Genomic DNA, 23479 nt, shown 5'->3' on the forward strand with positions numbered 1-23479 from the left:
GTGTTTTCACTGAGGATACAGCTCTCCTGTGGTGCCAAATGCAGGAGACACATTAGAAATCCAGATTTTGGGTTCTCGTGAGTGGTTGGCCGAGCTTGTGAAGGCAGTTCCAGCAGGTACCTTAACCGCAGGTAACTGGTTCTGGTGTATCAGGGGATCAGATTCAAACACAAACGTGCACCAGTGTTGAACGATTTTGCTTCATAATCATTAACATATTGCCAATTGAAGTTATTGACTTCAGTGCCGTGAAAGCTTGAACTAAAAATAAGCAGCAGCAGTTTTAGTAACGGAAGAAGTTAAAAAGTGGTTGTGTCAGAGGACTGCGGGTTTTGTTGTGCTTGACTAATCTCTGTTTTACTGCTTTTCCAGCCCTTTCTTATCTGGCAGTTGCAAAGGGAACTTTTGCCAAGAAGTTCATTGAGAGTCCTAAATCTTATCCTTTAGGCAACACTCGTTTCAGTTTCCTGGGAATAAATTTAGTAGATAGACTCCTGAAGAAGAAAACAGGTGAATTCTTTAAGCCCCATGAAACAGTCTCCTCAATGGACGACCTCAGGCTTTCTGAAGAGGTCAAAGATACAAATCTCCCGATGTCTGCACAGAAGAAAGAGCTTATGAAAAAGCTTCAGCCTTGAGGTTTCCAGTCTTCTCTTCAAGCTTCAACCTCAAGTCTAGTCTTAATGCATGTTTTCAAGGCTTAACAAATAAGATATTTATTAAATTGAATCCTCTTCATCAATGAAAAGAATCAACGCAATGTGGGAGGTGCTTGAATCAGTAACAGTACACCATTCCTAGGGAAGACCTCCCAAACGCCAGTGCAAGATGGAGCATGCAAAAGGCTCAAAGAATAATGCAGATTGTCAATGAAACCAGCATAGTTTTTTGCCTTATGTGTACTATATGAATGCATACAGTTTTCTTTCAACTGCAGGGTAGCAAGATGAACGAGGCCTAAACGAAAGCGTTTACAGTACAAATTTTAATGGGAAAAGGGGCAAAATATGATATACAGGAATAGAATATCTTCTGTTTCTGGACTCTAGTACTATCGTGGATGCCAATAGTACACAAAACTTCCACTGAAGGGCAAGTCAAACCAATTTCCCTTGGGATGAAGGCATCCGAAAACTTACTGAAGTTATTATATTCATGCCTACGCATTCTTTAAGCAGATGAACTGCTTCATTTTGAATCCATGTCAAGCCACAAGAACTGGCTGATAATAACATTCAATTAAAATGACCTGGTTTTTCCAGAAAAAATTTGGCTAACTGCTCCAGCATACATTTTCTAGCAGGGCACAATAGAGCGATTGATGCTGGAAGGAAACAAGATAGGTTTATATCTAGGTTTGGAAGGGTCAGGTTTGGTGACAGTATTTGTAGGTTTAACCTCTTACACAAATTTGTGAGATAGATGAAAAAGCCACTTCTGCTGAGCTTGAAACTGTGAGAAAGTTGGAGCTAGAGCTTGCAAATATGTAAGTTGTGCTAATTAGACAGATGTTTTTAAAACCCCAAACTTTACACTCAATGCATATTTGTGTCTTTTGATGTACTTGGTGCTGCTTCACACCATGCAGAGCTTACTGAGAAAAGCAGAAGTTGCTCCCCTGCTAGGCTGTCTGGGTGAGTTTGCCATCTGATCTACTGAATACGCAGATAAAAGTCCTCACATACTTTTTTCCTTTTCAAGTACAGTACTGTAACTTGGAAAGTTCCTTTATTCTCAACTCCACTGATGCAAGAAAGTGGCAAATATATGGCAGCTTTGGCTGCTTTCCTTTAGTGTTTTTTTTTTTTTTTTTTTTTTTTAACTAATCTTTTACTGCTCGGGAAACTATACATATTTTCATTTGTATGGAAAACAACACTTTATAGAAAACAAAGGCAATACGTTCCAAAAATTGTGAGTGCTGCTGACCCCTCAATTCTACTGCTACTCTACCTTTAAATACAGATAAATAGTTACCCTGCACAGCTATCAGATTCACCAGGTTTCTCTTGTTACTTTTAAGAAAGGCTCAACTATTATGCAAAAAATTGGAAAATTTAATAAGCAGATTTCTATTTTCCTGTGATCTGCCATTCAAAAGTGTTTGCTAGTCATTTTTTAAAAATACTCTGATATTTGATCTGCTAGAGTTTCAGAGCTACATGCAAAACTGGAGAGCCAGCAGAAAATTGTAAATGGAATCTGAAGATTTCTAAAGTCAATAATAATTTTGGCAAGAACATTTTAATGTATAAAGCTGAAATCCTCGGTGGCTCTCTCCTGCTGATATCCCTGCAGCAGCTAGCACCACGATTAGTACAGAAACGATAGCAAACTGTATAAGAACATACAGCTTTGGGAAAAATATTTACACAAATACTGGAAATCATGTCGGCATGCTGGGATAAGCCAATGCATTCTGTTGCTATTTCATCTCACTCCTGGGATCAGCCACACCATCAGAAAGATATCTTAGGGAAATATATGCTGATAAGTAGACCAGGTCTGCATCCCCAGATCTCTGTTTGCCAAACCCTGCAACTTGTGTTACTGTGCCAGGCTTTAAAATCTTTACTACAGAGTCTTAAATGTTTGTGGACTATGGAAGGTTTGCTTTGAAGATGTCATTTTCCCCAGCAATCTTTTGTTGGTTGAATATATAGTTCACACATATTGTGTTTCCACCTACACGGCTGGAGAAGCCCTGCAGTCAAGGCTGTTCCAGGAGCAGGGAAGGAGGCTGCGTTCCAGGAACTCACTGGAACTGGAACAAAGAACAGCCCTTGGAAAGTCTACACAGTCCTATGCACAGATTGTTTTACAGATGCCCTGCGTTTGGAGGACATTAGACACTTGTTTTTATCTTTATCTTTTTTTTTTTTTTTTTTTTTTTTCTCTCCTCTTTGAGTGAAGTCCCAGGCTTTTGAGTGCAGGCTCTTCCTCCCAGGCAGTCTGCCTTGTAACTTCTGGATATCTCCCCAGCTCTGTCTCCCTAAGCACCACTTTCTCCTCCTCATAAAAGTCCCTGTGCTCTTTGGAGAGAAAGCGTCTTTGAAATGAAACAGTACAGTAAACTGTAACTGTCATGGCAGCTTTAAAAAAAGCTAATTTACAATTTCTTATATTGCAGAGAAAAAACATCCTCTGCTCTTTATTAACTGCACAGGCTTATGTTGGTATTATTTAACACTCATTAATTGTTTTTTTCGGTACCTTTCTCACAGCCTAGGACCCCATTCAGTGTTATTAATCCAGTTCAGTCAGTCAAAAACAGTGATTTTATGGCTTGCTTTGAATTCCTTTTTGCCATTTTTCCAGTGCAAAATTACTGTAGTCCAGCTCATTAGAAGGAACTGATAGCTTAGCTATATGAGATTTAATACTTTGTTATACATTTATGGAACCTTGCATTCCATGGTTTGGAGACTGGTAGATGTAAGGTGGCCTCCCTTTAGGGCTGAGAAAGAAGAACGAGGACCTCATTCAGCAAAGTGCCTTCTGCAGGGAAAGCAAAACACTGAAGACAACAGAGTAGGAAAAATCCAAACTTCTAAACCTGCCGGATAAAATTGGACTGCAGTTCAGAGGCTAGGCAAGCACTAGTTCTAGTCTTTTATAAAACTTGTAAGTATGATTTTGCTGTTGGCCATGGTAAGTTCTTCAATGTGTTGAGACATGAAAAGTCGAGAAAAATGCCAGAGTGCAAAGCTTGCTGCGGGAAAAAAAGATGACTCAATTCTTTGTCTCACAAAGCATGTCAGAGATATTATAAAGTACTTACAGATGCTCAGCCACTCAGATTGCCTGATTGGCTAAACATCTGAAACCCTGTAATTTTGAAGAGAAGGTACTATGCTTCAAACAATGAAATAATTTGTGGCAACAGAAAAAGATATATGATTATGAAAAGGAGAGTTGTTTTTTTTTTTTTTAAATCAGTTGCTATTAATAACTGTTTAACAAAAAGGTAAACCTATTTTTATTACCATTTAGGATTGTGTTGATACAGGTTTTTTAAGATAACCATGTAATGGAATCAAGAGACATAACACAAGCAGCAGTCAATAAGCTTGGGGCTAAACCCCCATTCCTCTTACGGGCTGAATGTGTGTGAAACTAGTATTCACATAAAGAAAGACTGAAAAACAGGTACATCAGAGCTTGGACCCCATGTAGAAGAGAAAGTAAAACCATAAAAGCCCTGCAGATTTAATTTACCTATCCTTTTGGAAGACCTGACTTCCTTTGCTGATCAAACAGGATACAGGAAATTATGAGCAAGATAATGTTATTTGCATGGTAAATTTTCATGACTACTTTACAATGCTAAGGTACAAAATTTTTTATGTTGCTGCCTTGTAATTCCCTGCTAATAAAAGACACTGCAGAGTTATTACTATTATTATAGACTAAAGGCAGCAACAAAGAAATAGAGATCCATGAAAAATGACTAAATGTATTTAACATCAAGATAGTCCCTTAAAACTCTTTATTTCACCATGCCAAATGATTTAGGATGCTAATGCTTAGCCTCAAAGGCAATTAGATGCATTTGAGATCCCTCTGGAGAACTTTGTGACATACCCAGCTCTGAAGATCTTCAGTGACTGACAGACTTTGGCATGTCTGCGGCCATCGAACCATCACAAACTGTAATGCATGTTCTGGCCAGATGTCTTATAAGACCCGAGTCAGTGTCAGCTTCAACAATGAAATGCTGACATCATTTTACAGGCGCTGTTAGCTTCAAAATAGTCATCTAAATTAAAATAAAAATTACACTAAAATCTCCTGAAATATTTATAAATGATGTGAGCCTCATTGGCAAAAGTTTATTAGGCAGCTATTCGATGGCAGCCTAGATTATAAGAGCTACCCCTACAGCATCAACGTGTGCTGCAGAAGGGAGCACGTCAAGACTCACCTGACAGAAAGTCACTGCAGTAGCATGTCTTCACTGCAGCTTAAGGTTTAGGTTTCAGTTTTTAGTTTACACCAAGCTTTCAGTCTTTTTTTTTCCTAATTAATGCTCTGAGCGCTATCAGTTACACATGGCCGTAGCCCTCTGAACAGATAGCCATTGCAGTCTTTCTGCTGAAAATACAAAGAAAATGCTGAACATGTAAATTGTTCCCCCTTTATTTTCCACAGCTTGGAAACTTGTCAGCAGCCTTAACAAAAAGAACTGAACTGGCCTGACTTTCTCGAAGGGGTCTGACCAGACTGCAAGTGTACTCGTTAGATGCGGTTTTAATGCTGGGCTATCTCATTTCCAAAATCCACTCCAACCATGGAGCACTGCACAGTTCTGTTGCTGGTTGGATCCTGAAACTGTTCTCACAGAAGGGACTGAGGCACTGATCTGGAGCTCAGGAGCTGGATTTAATCTCTAGCTTTGCCACAAAGCCTGGACGAAGGCAAGGCTCTGCGTTCCACTGTCTCATTTCTACGACAGGACCAAAAATGCTCCTTTTCTGTACTCCAAATCAGGTCAATTTAGGTTGTATTCTCTCTGATGTATCTTCTCCCTTCATAAGCATTAATAAAACATCTAAAACACTGACAGCTAGCTTTGCTTGGGACTTTAAAACCAAGAAAATGTAATTAGTTATTTCTTATTAAAAACATCATTGGCAATTGCAAAGTACAATAGTGGTGCTCCAAAAGGTATTCTGAGGACAACAGACTAAATACTTTTGCAGGACTGCAGTCACTCAGTTAATGTTTCAAAGCTCTGACATACTTTTTGTTTTAACACTAAATATTATTTGTAATTACAAGTGGAATTTGCTAATAATAAAATCTAACTAAAAGTAGTTTGTTCACAAAATTTGTAAGACCATTTTTGCTGATATACTGCATTTTAGAGAGGCTTGTAAATTCCATTGGTATATTTTGCTAACTACTTCCTGGAAACAAAGATATCAGGTGCCCTTAAAGAAACGTTCTGAATGCTTTGAACATCCCAAGGTTTAAAATGATTTGCTTTACTTTTAGCTGGAACCAAACGTGAAAGGGAAGGGGGATTAAGCAAACCGAAGAAGAAGGGCATGCAGCCCTGGTGCCGCAGGATGCGGGCAGAGCAGAGAGCACCGAGCCCAGGAGTTCACACGCTCTCCTGATAGGGAAATCTGCTGGCACAGCATGCCAAAACAGAGCAACAACCCTGCAACCCCCCTGCCTCCCCAGTGGAAACAGCATTCCAGAATAAAGGAAACCGAGTACCCCACATGAAGGCTGACTCACGTATACCTATAGCAGAATATTTTGGTCTAGCTGCACCGAGAAATTTCACCATGTTGATAAACCCTCAGCCCAGCCTTTGCATAGAGGAAATGGAGGAAATGATTTTCTTGCTCCAAGGTATGGCAGCATCTGACAAATATATGATGATGTTGATGAGCACATTAGTCTGAACAATTTAAAACCAAAAGTTTTCTCCTTTTTTTCTGTTATGGCTATAAAACACACTATTGATTTCCCCCCCCCCTCAATATTTTAAAACCTAACAAAGAAAAACAACTGTTTCAAAATTTTTCACACGAAGGGGGACATTATTATATGACATTCTTTCCTAGAAATCTTTTAAGTTCTATTTATTAACAGAATTAATCTGATCATCATCTGGCTGACAAAAAAAGTGTTGAAATATGTCATCTTCAAAACATGTTTTGCTAATGAAATTTTGGTGTTAATTCAGGGGATATAACAGAATCCTAGAATCAGTAATGTGAGCCAAACAACAAATGTGGTTCCTCTGGCAAAAAAGCATCATTCTCTCCCTTTTCTGTTGTGGGTTTGTCACTGCGTGGTCTCCATCATCCATTTCTTTCCAGAATCTGCTTTTTGATGTGGAGTCCCCACTTGGCCATCAACTTCTACATTAAAGCGCTCTGAATATTTTGCAGTTCTGCAGCACTTTCAATCCCAGAATCCAAATGGATTTCATAAAGGAAAGAAAAAGAAAAGTTAGGATTTCATAAATAACCTCAAGGTATCTCTACAATGCAATCAACTTCATGCTAAAGCTGAGTCCAGCCAGTAACCACTGCCAAAAGCGTCAGTGAAGTTAGGTAAATGCCCTGACCACTTGAGTGTGCTGAGCTCTGGGTTGCTGTGGCTAGATTGCTATCACAATGCAAGACAGCTAGTTTAAATTTAGCCTTAATAAGTTTACACAACACTTACATCACCAACACAGCTCCTGCATAGGCATTCTCAAGAGTTCAGCACCCAAAACCTTACTGAGAGGTGCCTTCTGAAGTGCCAGCAGAAAGCAGCACAAATGGGTTAACAGACATTGCAATTTAAGCAGCTTTTCCAACCATCTGCAGGGCATGAATATAATTGTGCTCTCAACTAATCCTGCGGTCTAACCCAATGGTTCCCAATCTTTGAAGTGTAAGTACATTACAGGAGAGGCATGGCACAGGGACCAGGTGAGCCGTGCTGCATTTGCCCCATGCCAGGCCAATTGCAGCGGCCTTGTACTGTGCTCCAAAGAGTGCAAGTCCTGGAAAGTTCAAAGCAAAGATATCCACCCGGCAGTGAGCAGCGAGCTGTGCTTCTGGAACCGCTCTCTGTGCCAACACTGTCGTAATCCCAACAGGCTCAAACTCAACAACAGCAAAAAGGCAGTGGCAGGAGTCACCTAGTTGTTCAGCGCTTTGTCAGACCACGTCTACTTAGATATTTGCTGTTAGATGTTGTAATTTGATGGCATCCAAACCAGTTACCTTATAAGCCACAAAAAAGGAAGTTCCTGAGCCAAACTTTTATCCTGATTCTATGACTCTGACAGCCCAAACTTTGACTTGCCCTAGGCCAGACAAATCACAGCGCACTACAGAATGCCAAGTACTTTAAGCATGTCTCAAACTGACCCAAATTGAGGCCATCTGAAGCCAAAAAGGGTTGCTCAGATTGGATTTTTAGGTTGTCAAAAGAAGCAAAACGTTCTTAAGTTTCATTTATTCTTTTTCACTAATGCTTAAGATACTATTAAAAAAATCAAGACAATCATGAAATAATAACAACTTAGAGTCAGGAATTTGCATTAACATCAAAATCATGTACTATGGTATCCACATCTGGATATCACTTTACTGACTAAACGTGAAACTTCTCCGAAAGCCAGTTGGTTTCTGTAAAAATGTATTTCTCCCTTTGAAAGGAAATAATAATTGGAAGGTCTTACAGGAAGTCACCCAATACCATAGAAAGGATATTGCAATCTGTTCCTCGATGTTAGTTTAAATCTATGTTATATTTAGCAAATGCCTGTTTTTCAACGACAGTCTTTTCAATAGCTTATATTAAATCTTCAGAAAGGCTTATGCTATATTAAGAATTGCTTTGTCCTTAGATGTTTCTTTAATCATCTCCCATGGTCTTCAGCTTACCCTGGGTTGGATGTTGTGCCCCATCTCTAGTACACTTAGGATTCCACTTTCACCAAGAACAACTTTTTTGCCCCAGGCTAATAAAAAGCCAAGTATTTCTGCATATGCTCGTCTAGAAAATATGTGTGGTTCGTAAAAAAAAAAAAAAAAAAAAAAAAGCCCTAAATGTTTGAATGTTAAAAACACCTCTTTCTGCTTCCAGAAGCATATGCAGCAGTTCACCTTCCTAAGGATTTTCTGTTTGGATATCTGGCTTTCAGTATATTTCCATTAAGTCAGTGGTTTCAAAGGAAGATTTTTTTCAAGTACAATACTAATGATACTAAAAAAAAGTTCAAGATCTCCAAGCATAATATCTCCTACAATTTCTTCCCCAAGCTGACCAAATCTTAGAAAACATACTTAGAGCACTGGAGCTAAAAATTCACTGGGACACTAGAAAGGTTGTTCAGAATTCTCCAGGTTTATATGTATTTCATTACATTTTGAGTCATAATGTCTAAATTAAGCCTATAATAGCTGAACACACATTTACATGGGGAAGGATTTCATACAACCCATAACCATTACTGTTCAAAAATTGCTGTTATCAACAGCTGAATTACTTCCACTAAACGTAATTTAGTTTAGTGAATCCATAAATTCAACAGCAGCATTTGCACCGGGTGCTAAGAAAAAAAGCTGGCAAACAGCCTGAAACGTGTTTTTCAAATCTATAACTCAAGGAGGTATAAGACATAATAACTGTTGAGTATCAACATATTTCTGACTATATGGAAGACTACTCCACTGTCACAGGGCTTCTGTATACCCCATCAACCACTGGAAAGCTGGAGAACTAATAACACAATCTCCTAGCTGGCAAAACCCAACCTGTACCCCCAAACAATGTGACTTAACTATGCTCTATTTGCAGATCCTAGTTAATAAAAGCTACCTCTACTGATTCGATTTGGATAAAATATTTTAGGTAGCATTTATACATCTATACCTTTGACAGACGAGACTAAAGAATGGTCAGAAAGAGAATTCTGTTCCTCAATAAACAAACAAAAATAAAGGCAGATGTGTTCCTCGAGAGAAAAGTACTATTAAATGATTTATGAAAAGAAGTAAAAAGAACACGCTCCAGATGATGACATAGTAAGGTCAACTTAACTTCGTTATGCAAATCACTCAAATACAGAGGACAACATTAAGTGTACCATAACTGGACACCAGACAGGTCCAACGTGTAAAAATTCCCATTGTTTCTTTTTCAGAATTTAGAAAAACTGTAGGAGTTGATTTAAGTTTTTTTCACAAGTTTCTAGATTTAACCATGTAATTCTTTGTTTGGTACTAGTAAATGTCCTTACTAAGTAGAAAGGCATTTCCTTCTTCTACACAATTTTAATGAAGTGTTTTTGTTTTCAACCCTAGCAGATTGCACAGTTTCAAAAAACTTCCATTGCCCATCATTACTCTGAAATAAAAAAATGTTTAAAAAAAATTGTAATTCTACTTGCTCCAGCAGGATTCTCTGCAGCCACTCTGAATCAAGGTGTCAAAGCAGCAATGCAACCTGAGTATTCAAAACCAGCAGTATCTTAAAGCTTCTTAAAAATATATATATATATAAATATAATTTCAAAAATACTTGATTCCATTCATATTTACCAAAGACTTTGCATATACATGTAGTCTCCAGTGGAACTGGGAACATACTTCATTGTGTCCTTAACTGTGAAAGTTGCCATCGCCTTGTGAAAACCAAACCAAAGCCAGTGTGATGCTGCTGGCCGTCAGGTGGTGCAGCTCCAACCTCGTATTTTTACCTTTTTTTCCAAGTACTGAAAGCACCAAGTAAAGGTGTTGAAAATATGTTCAAATATCTGAGTCACCATTAAAAGAAAGAGAAAAGGAAAGTTTCAAGTATTTGACTGAAGTGGATGGATTAGACTTGCCAAACCCAAACTTTTTATGCAGGCATACAATCAGCTAGAGGAAAGAGCCTGAGTCATCCAATACATCAAAGTCAAGGTCCAGTGAATGGAATTAGCAAGTGCCGTGCGAACAGGAATGATACCTGCATTCATCTGCCCGCTGCAGAACTTTTAATTACACTAAAACAGCTAGTAGCATCAGTGACTAAAATCCCCAGATTACCTTGATTGCTCTGTTATTATCTGTAATCAGCTGCTGCTTCTTATCTTCAAACTTTTGTACAACTTCCTGGAGCCGCTGTTCTGTGGCAAGCTGCAGCCGGCTGTTCTCCTCTGTCAGAGAGGAAATGGTTGCCTTAAGTTCAGCTATGATCTAAAAAGAAAACAGCATGCTAAATCTCTCGTCAGTAACAGGCATGTACTTTGCATGTTCTTATGCTTGGTGAAACATGGCATTGGCAAGCCCTGCTGCACAGATTAAGCATTTTAAATGAACATATTGCACACCAGCAAGTATGAAATCTCATACAGAGAAAAGGAATATAGCAAGCCTGCAGATGACAAAAATTGCTGAATGCAACATATTTGGAAGAGATTTCCACTACGACATTCCAAAATATTTACTCGTGAGAACAAAGCACATCTGTGATCTTCAGAATATAGGATGTTTCCAGTTTTCCACTGCACTGGAAGAGTTTTGCAAGTTTACAGAGGGATGGTGGTATTCAAATTCTAAAACGATACAGACAGCCCGATATCATAGAGAAAAAGAGGCCTAAATGTACATACTGGGCTGAAATGTTTAACTTAATGGTGATGTTTCTGAGCTGCTGAAAGGAACATGCTCTGTTCAGCAGTGCAGTGGGAACCTGATTCAATGTTCAGGGCCCTTGCAGCAGACCTTTAGCATGGTTCACGCGTGACTTGTTGAAAGGTACTGGTTTCACCTTTTTGTCACTGTGGGTAGTCAGAACCAAATAAAAATCTATAAATAAGCCTGAAGGATTTTGTGCTGACATGTAAGTAACTCACCAGCAAAGCACTTAAACATACAGAGAGTTACTGAATTTAATGTACATGTCCAAGCTCAAGGTTAAGCTGCTGTAGCAGGAAAATACAGTCTAATTCAGAAAACACCTGAGCACACAGCAGTGCAGGGAGAGAACACAAGAGCACGCATGCTCATGTGCTTGCAAGGGCTCCTCATTGACATGGAGACATCAAACTATGCTAAGGGCACAGTTATTCACGTATTTATTTTAAAAAGGTGTTTTTTAAAAACAAACAAACAAACAACAAAAAAACAACCCTACTAGTAGGATAGGACTGATGCAGTAATACTCTACAAGTGAAGGTACTAGAATCACTGGGGAAGAGGAAAAGGACTTAAAGAAATAAATTCAAAGTTCTATTATGTTTTACTAGCCCTGAAGATCCTACTGCACAATGCAGCTTATGAGTAAAACCTACGTGGGTATATCCACATTTCTTTTCTAAAAACACATACATGCTAAAAAAGATAATACACCGATCAAAAGGAACACTATTTGTTCTTAATGAGATCAGTGGGCCAAAGGTTAGAAATTACCTGGATAGGTGCAACTCTTTACACCCTCTTTAGGCAGAATACAGCGGTATCAGCTGTTTTGCAATTTAGATCATCATTTACATGATGCAATTTGCACAAATTTGGCTTGTCTGGGTGTGTAACAGTGAGGAAGTAGGAGAAAAAGTGATGAATCATAGGAATGATTAAGACAACTTAAAGGCATGGAAGCCTACACCATTTTGTGTACATCCTGTTTTGTCACTTTTTAAAAGAGATAACTAAATAGTGAACCAAATAATATAATCAAAGTGAGACTTAAAGCTTTTACTGGGTTAAGACCCCAGACTAGCACAGGAATTCTGAAATGCAGGCAAGGGACTATTAGCATGGATTGATGGAGAAAGATCTGCTTTGTGCAGTACTTTTCAGAGAAAAAATCTGTTTACTTTGTATAAACTTCAGAGGAAATTTCTTGAAATATCTTCTCTGTGTGGGTGTTAAAAGTGAATGTTCCAAGAGGCCACAGAGCGTAAGATTAGACGGATGCTGTCAGCAACACAACCACAAGAAAAGTTGCAATTGACCTATTATTAATACTGAGCTAGAAAAAAACTATGTTCAAGTAACTTTAGGGATTTGATTCAAACCCACAAAAGTAAAGAAATTCAGACATCAGGGTGAAACTCCCTTATTGTGCCAAATAGCCCTGACATATGATGTATGTGTTGTGTCTGCCACAGAAAGCACAGAGGGATGCCAGGTCTGGTCACTGGGTCCATCCCTCCCCAATAAAGAGAACAGTGTATTAGTTACAGCAATGCCTAGCTTAAAAAAACACGTCTCCAAATTTTTCCATTTGAGACTATTCTACAGGCCAATAAATTTCAGCCTGACAAAATTTATTATGACATTTAGGTTAGATATTTATTATCTTGCCCTGTGCTACCTAGCTGTTCCCACTGTAACAATTAAAGCAATTTCCCTCGCCCCTTGTTTAAAAATTCAGAAATGCTTGAATTAGTCCATCTGTAACAAATGGACCAAGACCCACTTTTGTTCTGACAGTAAACTACGTCTGGCACAGACAGGCTGACTTTGGATTATGGTCATTAGGCACGACAATAGTATAAAAATGACAAACAAAAGGTAAAATGGAGTTAGCAATGAAAAGGATCTCTTTCTCGAGGTCTGACAGGCATGAAATATTACTTTTGGGGTCTTACAAATTTTCTGCTATTCAGGTTCAGATAGCAGAATAATATAGTTTTTGTATTTTATAAGACTCAAGAAATGACTAAAAAGGCATGTAGAAGAGGATTCTCTCTGATGGACTGCAGAATTGTGGAATTGGAGAGGTTGGGAGGGACCAGCTCAAAGCAGGGTCACTTAGAGTGGGCTGCTCAGGACCCTGTCCACTCGTGTCTGGAATATCTCCAAGGATGGAGACCCCACAAGGATGGACACACCTCTCTGTGTGCAAACAAATGTGCAGAAAACACACATTTATTTTTAGAAATATAATGTAACAATATATTTACCAATGATCCTGATAAGTGCAGTCTCAAAGAATGCAGTGTGAAAAAACAGGGTAGTCCAATGAGATTTCTTGAAAGTAGCTAAAACCATAATTTGGGTCAAGTTTAGAGAGAATGAGACCCAAAGGTAGCTGAAAAGTGGAAATGAGGAGTTTTAAAATATGTTCAAGCATTTTGCAAACTTCAAGGTTTGCAGTTTCTTGTCATTGTGTCACTGATCACCTCTGTCTAGTTTGGAGGCTCCTAACCCCTTCATTATAGTGTTTTTGTTGATTTTAGAAGCGTGGTAGACTATTATTCCTACTGCTGAAAACACCTTTGAAAGTATAAGGAAGGCATTATGCAGTGGCTTGGAGGAATGAGAAGAATGACACCTCCATGTAAATCCTCATGGCAATTTTCTTATTATTCAAAGCTTAACTTCTGGTCGCATCTCCATCATTTTTCACACCTCAGTACTGCCTGTCAATCAAAAAAGCTGAAACATTTAAAAGTCATTCTGCTCTATCATTTTTGCATATATGCAAATTCAGCACACTTTCATCTTTCATGTTCTAAAGACTACCCTGAAGAACAAAAACTCAACTCAAAAACAGTTTGCTTTCAGGACACTGCATTCTTCCAAATGTTATTTTGGGCAAATATGCTGAACTGGCTGGGAGCAATGATAAACATCGAACCGGCCCAGTCGGGACTGGAGTCCTGTCATCAGCTGCATGGGCAAACACCACCTTGTCCCACGAAACACAGCTCCTGATTATGCAAGGGCTCCTGCCCCTCCAAGCTGTGCTGTTCTACAAGGGCTGCCTGCTGGGGCACTCGGGCTTCAGTTCCCACCGACTGTGGAGGACTCGATCCTCTCGGGATATAAAAAAAGAAAGCTCAAAACAAAACAAAAAGGAAAAAAAAACACAACTACAATCATTTTTTCTAGTTAGTTGGATGTTCTGTATTTTTTCTAAGGTTAACATCTGTAAGAAAGTCTTTGTATGTTTGATTTGGGAAACGGTTATGGCTTCTCTTGATCATAAAGCCCTACACTTAAGAGCGGGAGCAATTACACTTTTCATCAAGTCTCCAAATCAAATGAATCCATGGGAAGTTCCTCTCTTCTTGGTACCTACCTGTGAGGATTTAGCCAGCTTCTGACTGTATTCCTTTTCAACCTGCTTCAGCCGGCTGTTCGCCTGAAACACACACATGCACAAAAGGAGCCAGATTAGCTGGGACGAGGAACGTGTACAGACACTTTGCCACCGAGCCCTCCGCCTGGCACCTCATCGGCATGCCTATCACTGCGCCGCCGGGCCCCGCGCCAGCTCCACCGCCCTTTTGTGGCAGCCAAAAAACCACAAGGGCTCGCCTTTGATCTGGGGCCAACTATTCATCACTTAAAAGAGGGGAGAAATTGTACCTCTGCTGCCAATTATTAGAAAAACATAAAGACTTCTGCGGATTAAAAAAAAAAAAAAAAAAGAGAGAGAGGGAGAGAAGAGGGAGCGTGCGTGTGTGCGCGGCAGGGGGAGGCAGGAAGGCGGGCTCCGGTTTATCAGGGTGACTTCATCCCTAAACGAAGGGAAAAGGGAAGGAAAAAGTCCCAAGCCCCAGCCCAGGCTGTAAAAGGGTACAACACGACATGAACTTCATGGGGCAGCTCGATGTCTGCACCTTCCTTCTGTCCAGTTTCATGTTCCTGCTTTTTTAAATTTATTTATTTTTATTTTTTATAGGTTGTGGTTAAGCTGAAAATCAACCCCAGTGTGCAGCTGAGCCAAGTGGGATCTCTCAGACACACGGCTCTCCTTCTCCAGGCATTTCTTTCACAACCCAAAGATAAAGAACAAAACTGAGTGAAAACAAGGCTGCTTTGTCACAGCGGTGTCCAATCAGCAAATACTTTCATAATTCTGGGGAAAAGTAGCTCGTAAGGTTTTTCCCTCAAATGCTTTATTTTCAATAATAATTAGACAATAATAATTCAAAAAATATTTTCCATTTAATTTCAGGGGACAAGTCCAACTCATATTTTCCTTGTAAAGTCGACCCTGCATTACACGATAGCCCAGCATCCCAACGCTGTCCTCAGATGAACCACTCGGCGCTCTCCTGTTCTTGGCTCTCAGATTCGAGGACAGGTGTCTAAGGAAAATATTTTCTTAGGGGACAGGGTATTATGTAGCTGAGTTCTGAAGCAAATTTAAGCTGATTAACTTCTCAGAATCTCTCTGACCTCATGTTAAAATCTTTGATCTGTCCTCCTTAGTTTTACGGCACAGCACCCAGCACCCAGCACCCGCTCCTTCAGGGCCAGCACGTGGCTTTGGGGGGCCTCCAAAGCCTCTGAACCCTGCTTGGGTCCAGCTGCAAGACTGAAACCCTGGTTCTGCAAACACGAAGGATTTCGGTCAAGCAAATAGTTTTATTGATTTTGCTGGAGTACAATTTAGGGGCTTTAAGTTGCCGCCAGTGTTTGTGAAGCACTGCTGCAGAGCATGATAGGGCTCACATCATCTCATGCCATCCACGCAGTTGGTGGTGCAGCTTAAAATAAGCATATTACAGCCAGTTAAAAATAATCTTAAAGTTTACATGATACTGCAATTCAAGATCTTAAATCCCCTCAAATTCCGAGATTATGAAACATGTGGAGGTCTCTATATTTCATATGCTTGTTGGTATTAAAAAATAAACTAAAAAAGTTGATCAAAACCATTATCGAGTATGTGCCTAATTTTCAAAAACACTTTGTTTTGTTATAAATAGAAATAATGGCACAACATACTGGTTTAAGATAACATATACAAGAATTTTGGAGCACCAGACAAATTAAATTCCGTTTTTTCTACACCTATCATTTACAGTCAGCGACAAACAGTGTAGGGGCTCACATATTGGTGTGCTGCATAACTAGAGAGCCGTAACACAGCAGCAGCTATGTCAGACAGCTCTGTCCTACATTTCTCTTTGTACTCGGGCTCACTCATGTTAACACTCTTTCCACTGTATTGTCATCCAGCTTCAGATTACACTTTACCAGCACTGCCTATCACAAAGTGATTGAAAGTGCCAGTTTATCTTTAGGAAAAATGTAAAAAATAAATGACAGTAATAGATTAAATTACTGCTACTCCCAGAAAGCAGAGATACCAGGCAGCAAGGCGCTGCAAAGAAGATCACATTACAGCTGCTCTCACTCAGCTTGCCTGGGGTAAAAGTCTTCATCTGTCATGAAAGCAGCTCTGTAACCTCCTGAACCCATACAAGAAATCCCAATATATAACAAAAATACACCCCTAACTTTCATAAGCAAATTACAACTTGTTTGTTCACACTGCATAGGACCAGGACAACCTGAGCTGGCCATGATAGAGCAGGGCTGAAAAGAGAATCCCAGTTTTATTCCTAACTGAGAACAAAGCAAGTGCATTCTGCCATTTCTTTTAAGGACAATTAAAACGCTTTGATTTGTAATGGCTTTGACAAATTCCAATTTGCAAAATGTTTTTAAGCTGTCTCCAAGTCAACAACCAACTACAAATTCTTGCATTTACTTGCCACCACAACATCCTTATTTGAGGGGCCTGATTTCAGAGGTACCAAAACTCTCACAGGAGATAGCAAACATTGGCTAAAAACTGTCTAAAATTGGCTATCAAGACTTTATGGACATCTGCTGACTTCAGCCCTTCTCTCCAGATCCGTAACACCATACAGGTCTTGCATCATCACAAGCTACACAGAAGGCAATTTCTGCAAGTTGTATCCCAGTGGTCAGCTGAAAAGATCTAATTCGTGGCAATGCACAGGAACACTCTTGGCCATTAAGTTCTTTTAGTGCAGAAATGCCAAATTTCTTCCTTTTTCAAACCTGCAGCTAAACTAATTTAACACCTCCAGGCTACCAGCTGTTACTTTGCAGCCTAGGGAAGCATAAACCTGGGGCACATGTAGCACTCCTATATATATATATATGTATGTATATATCCACACACATACATATATAAAGGGATTTTTACTTACAAAAAATAAGCAAAGATTTACTGCAAAGTAAATACATGTAGCTGCGCACAGTGATCACAGCTGAGGATTTATATTACATTTATCTTGACAAACGAGAAGGTTAAAAATGGCACGGTGTACACAAGCAGCAGGTTCCTGGGCTCCCTTCTTTTGTAGCAAGCTGCTCGGCTCGTGCATTGTATGAAGCACAGGCTGCCTCTGTGTTCCTTTAAGGGCATTCCCTCACTTTCAGGTTACATGCTATTTCAGAAACATAATGAATAAAAATCCAACTGGAAGGTGAACATTTGGAAGGTCAGCCAGTATTCATTAAAGTCTAACTCTTTTTATAGCAATGGGCAGCACTGCAAATATAGTTAATGGTCTTAAACTAGTTTTCCGCGTGTGAGAGGTAGCTGTTGAAATTCACACTCGGCAAAAACTTGTCAGAAGTATCAATTGTAATATCCATTTCTGTAATAAAAAGGTTTAAATTGGATAAGCCATAGAGGAATCCCACTGATTCAAAAATTAACTTCTGTTTAGTTTCACACAGTTAATACATATTTTAGCTAAAATTATCTGATTACGACAATTTTACATGCAGTTACTCTATATTACAGAGTGAGGACTTTTGCATTAAAAAGATTATGTCCTTGTTACAGTTAATTGGTTTTAAAAACCAACCATAATTCTATAACAAGCCTTAAAGCATCATATTGTGGTTGCTGAGCAAAACTGCACCGACTTCAACAAAACATTTCACGTAAAAATTAAAAATGGCATTAGCACTACAGATGTGGTATCTGAATTAATGGATGCTATTCGAACACAATCTGATGTTCATTTTTTCCTTTCATGAAACACAACTGTTACTAAGAAAAAAGTAGCAAAGGATCTACCACGACGGGTCCGTACTCCAAATGCATACCATGTCATGCCCTAATTACGGAGCGTCAAGTGCTGTTTTTAAAGTATTAGATGTATTAGAGGAGACTCAGGTCTAATTCCACTTGATGGAACTTGAACTTTTGCTGCGTGCATTACAGGCAACCACCCGCTGAAGTCTGACCTGGGGAAGTCTGTGCTGAAGCTGCAGAGCACGAGGGTGACCGTGCACACCGCGTGCTTGCAGCACGTTGCTCTCCCAGGGGTTCCCTCCTTCGTGGGCAGCCTGGGACAGCCCAGGACCAGCCAGCTGTGGGTTCGGCCACCAGCCACGTCTCAGCACACACGTCCTGCATAGCAGCTGCCCATTCTGAGGATTTATGGACACCTCTGGTGCGACAGCAGCTCCCGCAGCACTAGGGGGTTTGCAGGTACGTGAACAACTTTGTCGTTCGTCGGCATCTAGGATGTCTTGAACGTTTACCAAAAATGCAGCCATTAATTTTTCAGAATGGTATAAACCTGTGCAAATCTTTCAGCTTTGGAATGGCAATTTTTGGAAATTAGAAATATGCTTTCAGTTATGCTATAAAATTAATATGAAAATGAACTTCTGCAACCCAATGCAGGCAGATCTGTTAGAGTCAAGCACACCTAGTGAAATCCTGCTCATCCATACAAGAACCAGTTAAAGTCTTGTAGTGTTTTAATTTGATTTCAATCTTACCAATACAAAACCACCAAAAACCTCACAAACAAAACTCTTGTGAAGTAGAGAGGTACACATACACACCCATAGTCACTAACAGAGAAGCAGATTTAAGGAATCTGTTTAGGGTACTGGCTATGAAATAATCATTTTTCAAAATGCCTGCAACTAACTAAATGATGGCCATACATAAGCTGATCCTCCATAATTAGCTAGATAAAATTGTAAGCAAACTGGGGAGAAAAAAAAAAAAAAAAGGAAAATCAAAGGGTAGGGGAAGGAGAAGAAAGAAAATTTGCTCCAGGGAAGAAGCAACTGTTCTCTGATGTGCAGCAAAGAATTTAACATCAAAGAACTAATGTAAATGGGGCCCGTTTACCTTAAACAACAACAACAAAAAACCCCAAACCAAAGCAAAAACAACAACACGAAGCCCACCACCAGAATATTTCTATTTAAGTTTGACAGCACTCTGCTTTGTACCAAAATTCAAGATTATGTAATTTGACAGATGTCAAAAGAAAATTACCTTAAGAACGGCTAACTATAGCAATTTTTATTACATTAAAGTGCTCCATATATCTCTTAAAACTTCAGAGATCAGCAGATCACTTTTTAAATTCATCTGATTTTACCTAAAAGTTTCATTTCTACCTCAAATCCTGGAACATGTATTTTTCCTTACATGCCTCTAATAATGGCTTCCTATTCCAATAACCTTTTTCTTTCTCCTGCTCTCCCCACCAATCAGATAGCAAATGGAAAGCCAAATCTGTGTAACAGAGAAAATAGCATACCAGTTCCAACATGTAATTTGAGCCACCAAAAAGACTATTAAAACTAGTTCAATATCCAAAATGATGTTAACAGAATAATTAGTCAAGTACCGAAAGACTTCAAGGCTTTCCAAAATGAATGATAGAAATCCCAATCTGTCATACTCACAAATCCTATTAATATTCTATTTAACATTCTGCTTTTGTAGGTCTACAAATCTTTTTCTTCCTTTTTTAAAAAACATACATCTTCAGGGAAAAAAAACAATCACCCTCTCATTCATGTGCCAAGCACTTTTCATTGGGAAAAGAAACACAAATGAATAGGAACGGATTTGACCCTCTATGTTCATGAAGAATTGCCTTTCTGCAGTGTATTGCAATTCTCTGCTTAATGGGGGCCTCCTGAAAAACTGCTTGTGCAATTTGTGCCTTAGGAAAACTCTTATTTCCAGTCCTTTCATTTGAACCAATGGCATACTTTAATCATTCTGAAATTAAGCACAGAAATTAAATACACCCAGTTAACTCTTCCAGTAATTCTTCTGTGAGACTCCAACTTCACGGTGGCCAATGCCAAAGTTGTATGAACCTTACACTACAGCGTAATTACTAGCTTCACCTAAATGGATTTACTAAGTACCTAAATATTTCCCAGCTTCACTAACAGTGACTTCTATTCAGTGCTGCAGTGAGACAGGCACCTTACCTAAAACCAACTGCATGATTTGGCCCAAAACACAAGCCCTGTATACATTACGAGGCTTTAAAACCAGATTAATACTCTAGTCTTTCCATATGAAATTGTTCAACGCCTTAAGTTTATGTTATACGAAGAGAGTCCTCATGTATGTGTCAGGAATTTGAAGGACAGACAGCAAATTATAGTTTAATCTGAAGACGTACTGTGACTTCGGCCAGAAAAGCTTGGAGGCAGATGGCTTTTATGTTATGGCATGGTTCCTTCTCCTGCTCAGCATTCCTGTTTGATGAACTGAGTAAACCTAGTGAAGATGTTGAGAATGAAACACTCTCCGTGCAAGGATACTGAAACCTAGTTTTCCCTCGGCTATGTACTTGAAGCTAGTACTCTGCAAATACGTTCCTGAATTATGATTTTAATATCTCCTGGTTTTCTTCTAACTGAATTAAAATGGTTACTTAAACTGGGCTTAAGACATTATATCAAGAGCGGTGGCGTTTTGTTTTTCAGAGCCTTAATAGATAAAATATGTACCCAAAGGGAATGACTGCAGCTTTTACAGCCTGCCTTTGCTCATCTGCAATACCGGGCACCTCTGCTCCAAGGACACCTCACTGCTGTGCGCATCCTGTCTCTCCCCCCCCCCCCACCAGCACAAAGATGTTTACAGAAGAGTTTGTATCACTCAGGCCCAGATGTTTCTGGTACACAAACAGCTGACACCCAGTAAAAGCACGAAGGGATAAGGCTGCTAAACATCTTTGATGATTCAAGTCATAGCTAATGTTTCCTCCACAACTAGAAGGCACCAGTACCGAGATGCGACCCTGATGCAGGGGTTGACTCAGTTGCAGGCTTTACAATAAAGAATTCCAGCAGAATTCAGAGATCTCTGAGGCCCTGACACTTTATCATCTGATACTAGGCAAGTTCATGAGCTGTGACTTTTGCCAAGGAGAGACAACAAGTCTGAAAGGACTATAAAGAGTAAGAATGTGATTTTTACTTTTTTTTTTTTTTTTTTTTAGTTTTGCTATTGCTGTTCTAAGTTGAACTGTGTAGCAGTAACAAGCAAATGATAAAAAGATAAGGACTAGAAAGAAATCCGAAGTACCATTCTGAGAGCTAATCTATTTTATTAAACAGAAGGAAAACTGGAAACAAAAGGACAGGCTGGGTATTGCTGAGTTACATCATTAGATGACAGCCCAACAAAAGTTAAGCTTTTACAGTTGGAAAGACAAACATTCAAAGTAAGGCACAAGCCCCTAACAAATCTACGATCTGAAGTAATCAGTGTTCCTCAGCAAGATTATGTGGGATTACTTTCTGTAGTTTTAAATACAACAAAGCTTCCCCAAAAGAACGCTAGAGCTTCTCGGAGCCAGAAAGCATTACTGTACCAACAACTAGCTGCGCACAAGTCCAGCGAAGTCCCAATTAAAAGGAGAATGGAATATATTGCTCAACCATAAAAGCAATTAAAAGCATAAATAAGACACTGTGAGACACTTAATATTCCCAATGTTTAATTATTTATCCGTTCTCCATCCTGCAGCTCTAGGTCAGAATTAACTCCTGCGAACTAAAGGCAGGAGAACTCTTTTGGGGATTTGTACCTTATTCACTTTCAAGCAGACACCCAAATTCATTTCAAATTCACACAAGAACTGCAACAGTTTCACCTAAATCAGATTTTCTACAAGTTAAACACCCCTCCTACACTCAGATGTGATTGTGAAACTACTTTGATCTCTGTTCCCAAATTTATTGCTCTGTGTAATCCATGACAAAATATAATGTGATTTACTGTATCTCTATATGACAGCCCAGCAGCTGACAGAACTCAATAATTTAGCATAAGAAAAAAACCTTCTGGCACCAAAATATACAAATCATAATTGAGGCGCTTTAGTATCACATTACAATGAAGTGCATGCAGGCTGATCACAAGAACTTCAAAACAATTAGAGTTCGTTCTCACTCACTTAATGAAGGTGGGTTTCATTCCCTGACATGCTCTGCAGCTATCAGCGAGTCGTTTTGGAACACTTTTGTTTCTTCACATTAAAGACTCTGAAGGACTAATAACACCATTTTACCCCCCCTCCCTGTTTCCCAAACACTCCTTTCCCTCCAAAATGGAGAAAAAAAAAAAAAAAAGCCACCTGCAGCACTGCTCTGTTATGGAGATATGAAGAAAGAGCAAACAAATATAAACATCTTCAAATTGTGCCAGAATTTAAAAATACAATAAATTGTTTTATATTAGCTTGGTCCTAATAACTGAACACTTTTTCTAAAATAAAGGTGAAGTGAAAATTTTGAGATCTAAATGCCATCCTAAGCAGATATGCCAAGGACATATGCCATGGGGTAGCTTCAGCTCGTGTTGACTTTCACGTCTGGGGTCTTGACAGACTCCCTGCATAAGGGACGCATCGTCTACAAAAGTTTCAAGAAAAGGAGGATTGTGGAGCTCCTGGCGTGGGATGCAAGAGATATTTCAACTTAGTACTTCCTAACTCCAAGTAACAAGCAGCAGTGACTGCTGGTAGGTGGAGCAGACAGTAGATTACCTACAGCTGCCTGCATTAGGGAGCCCCAGCAAGATTAGGGACCACCGCAGGTACTGACTTCCAGTAACAGCACATTGACTTTATGATTGGTCCTACCTTGTCTAGGCACCCAGACCAGGTGGTATTCATTCAATAATTCTGAAAATTATTTCAGAATTAATTGGCCTAGATGTTTAAAAAAACAAAACCCAAACCAAGTAATCTTACATTACAATTAGCTACTACAATGGAAAACAGCCAGTAGCTTTGCTAATGTTCTACTCTGTGATATAAAGATAAGTAAAATTGATGTATTTAAGGAATATCCGTTGAATTATGACAAAATTATTAAAAATGTTTTAGTTTTCTTACTTTTCATAGAGAAAACTGTACCTACGTGCAATCAGCCTATTCTGAGACGCATAGTGTTGGGGG

General features: G+C 39.2%; 1 protein-coding gene across 4 annotated transcripts in view; it reads right to left on the minus strand.

The window, feature by feature from the left end:
• CEP112 (centrosomal protein 112) overlaps nucleotides 1–23479 on the minus strand; it is a 161350-nt gene that overhangs the window by 32668 nt on the left and 105203 nt on the right. For 3 of the 4 annotated variants that reach the window (XR_014318731.1, XM_082774782.1, XM_082774781.1), the window contains 2 exons: nucleotides 14536–14598; nucleotides 10551–10700 (listed from right to left, as the gene is read on the minus strand). Coding sequence is in view for 3 of the 4 variants with exons in the window: in XM_082774782.1 (XP_082630908.1) it covers nucleotides 10551–10700; nucleotides 14536–14598 (213 nt within the window). In the remaining variant the exon portion in view is untranslated. Of the gene's footprint in view, nucleotides 1–6722; nucleotides 6919–10550; nucleotides 10701–14535; nucleotides 14599–23479 lie in introns of those variants that run through there. The other variant, XM_082774783.1, reaches the window with a different exon arrangement.

The sequence above is a fragment of the Aythya marila genome, assembly GCF_965140915.1.
Source record: "Aythya marila genome assembly, chromosome: 18".
Taxonomy (NCBI): Eukaryota; Metazoa; Chordata; class Aves; order Anseriformes; family Anatidae; genus Aythya; species Aythya marila.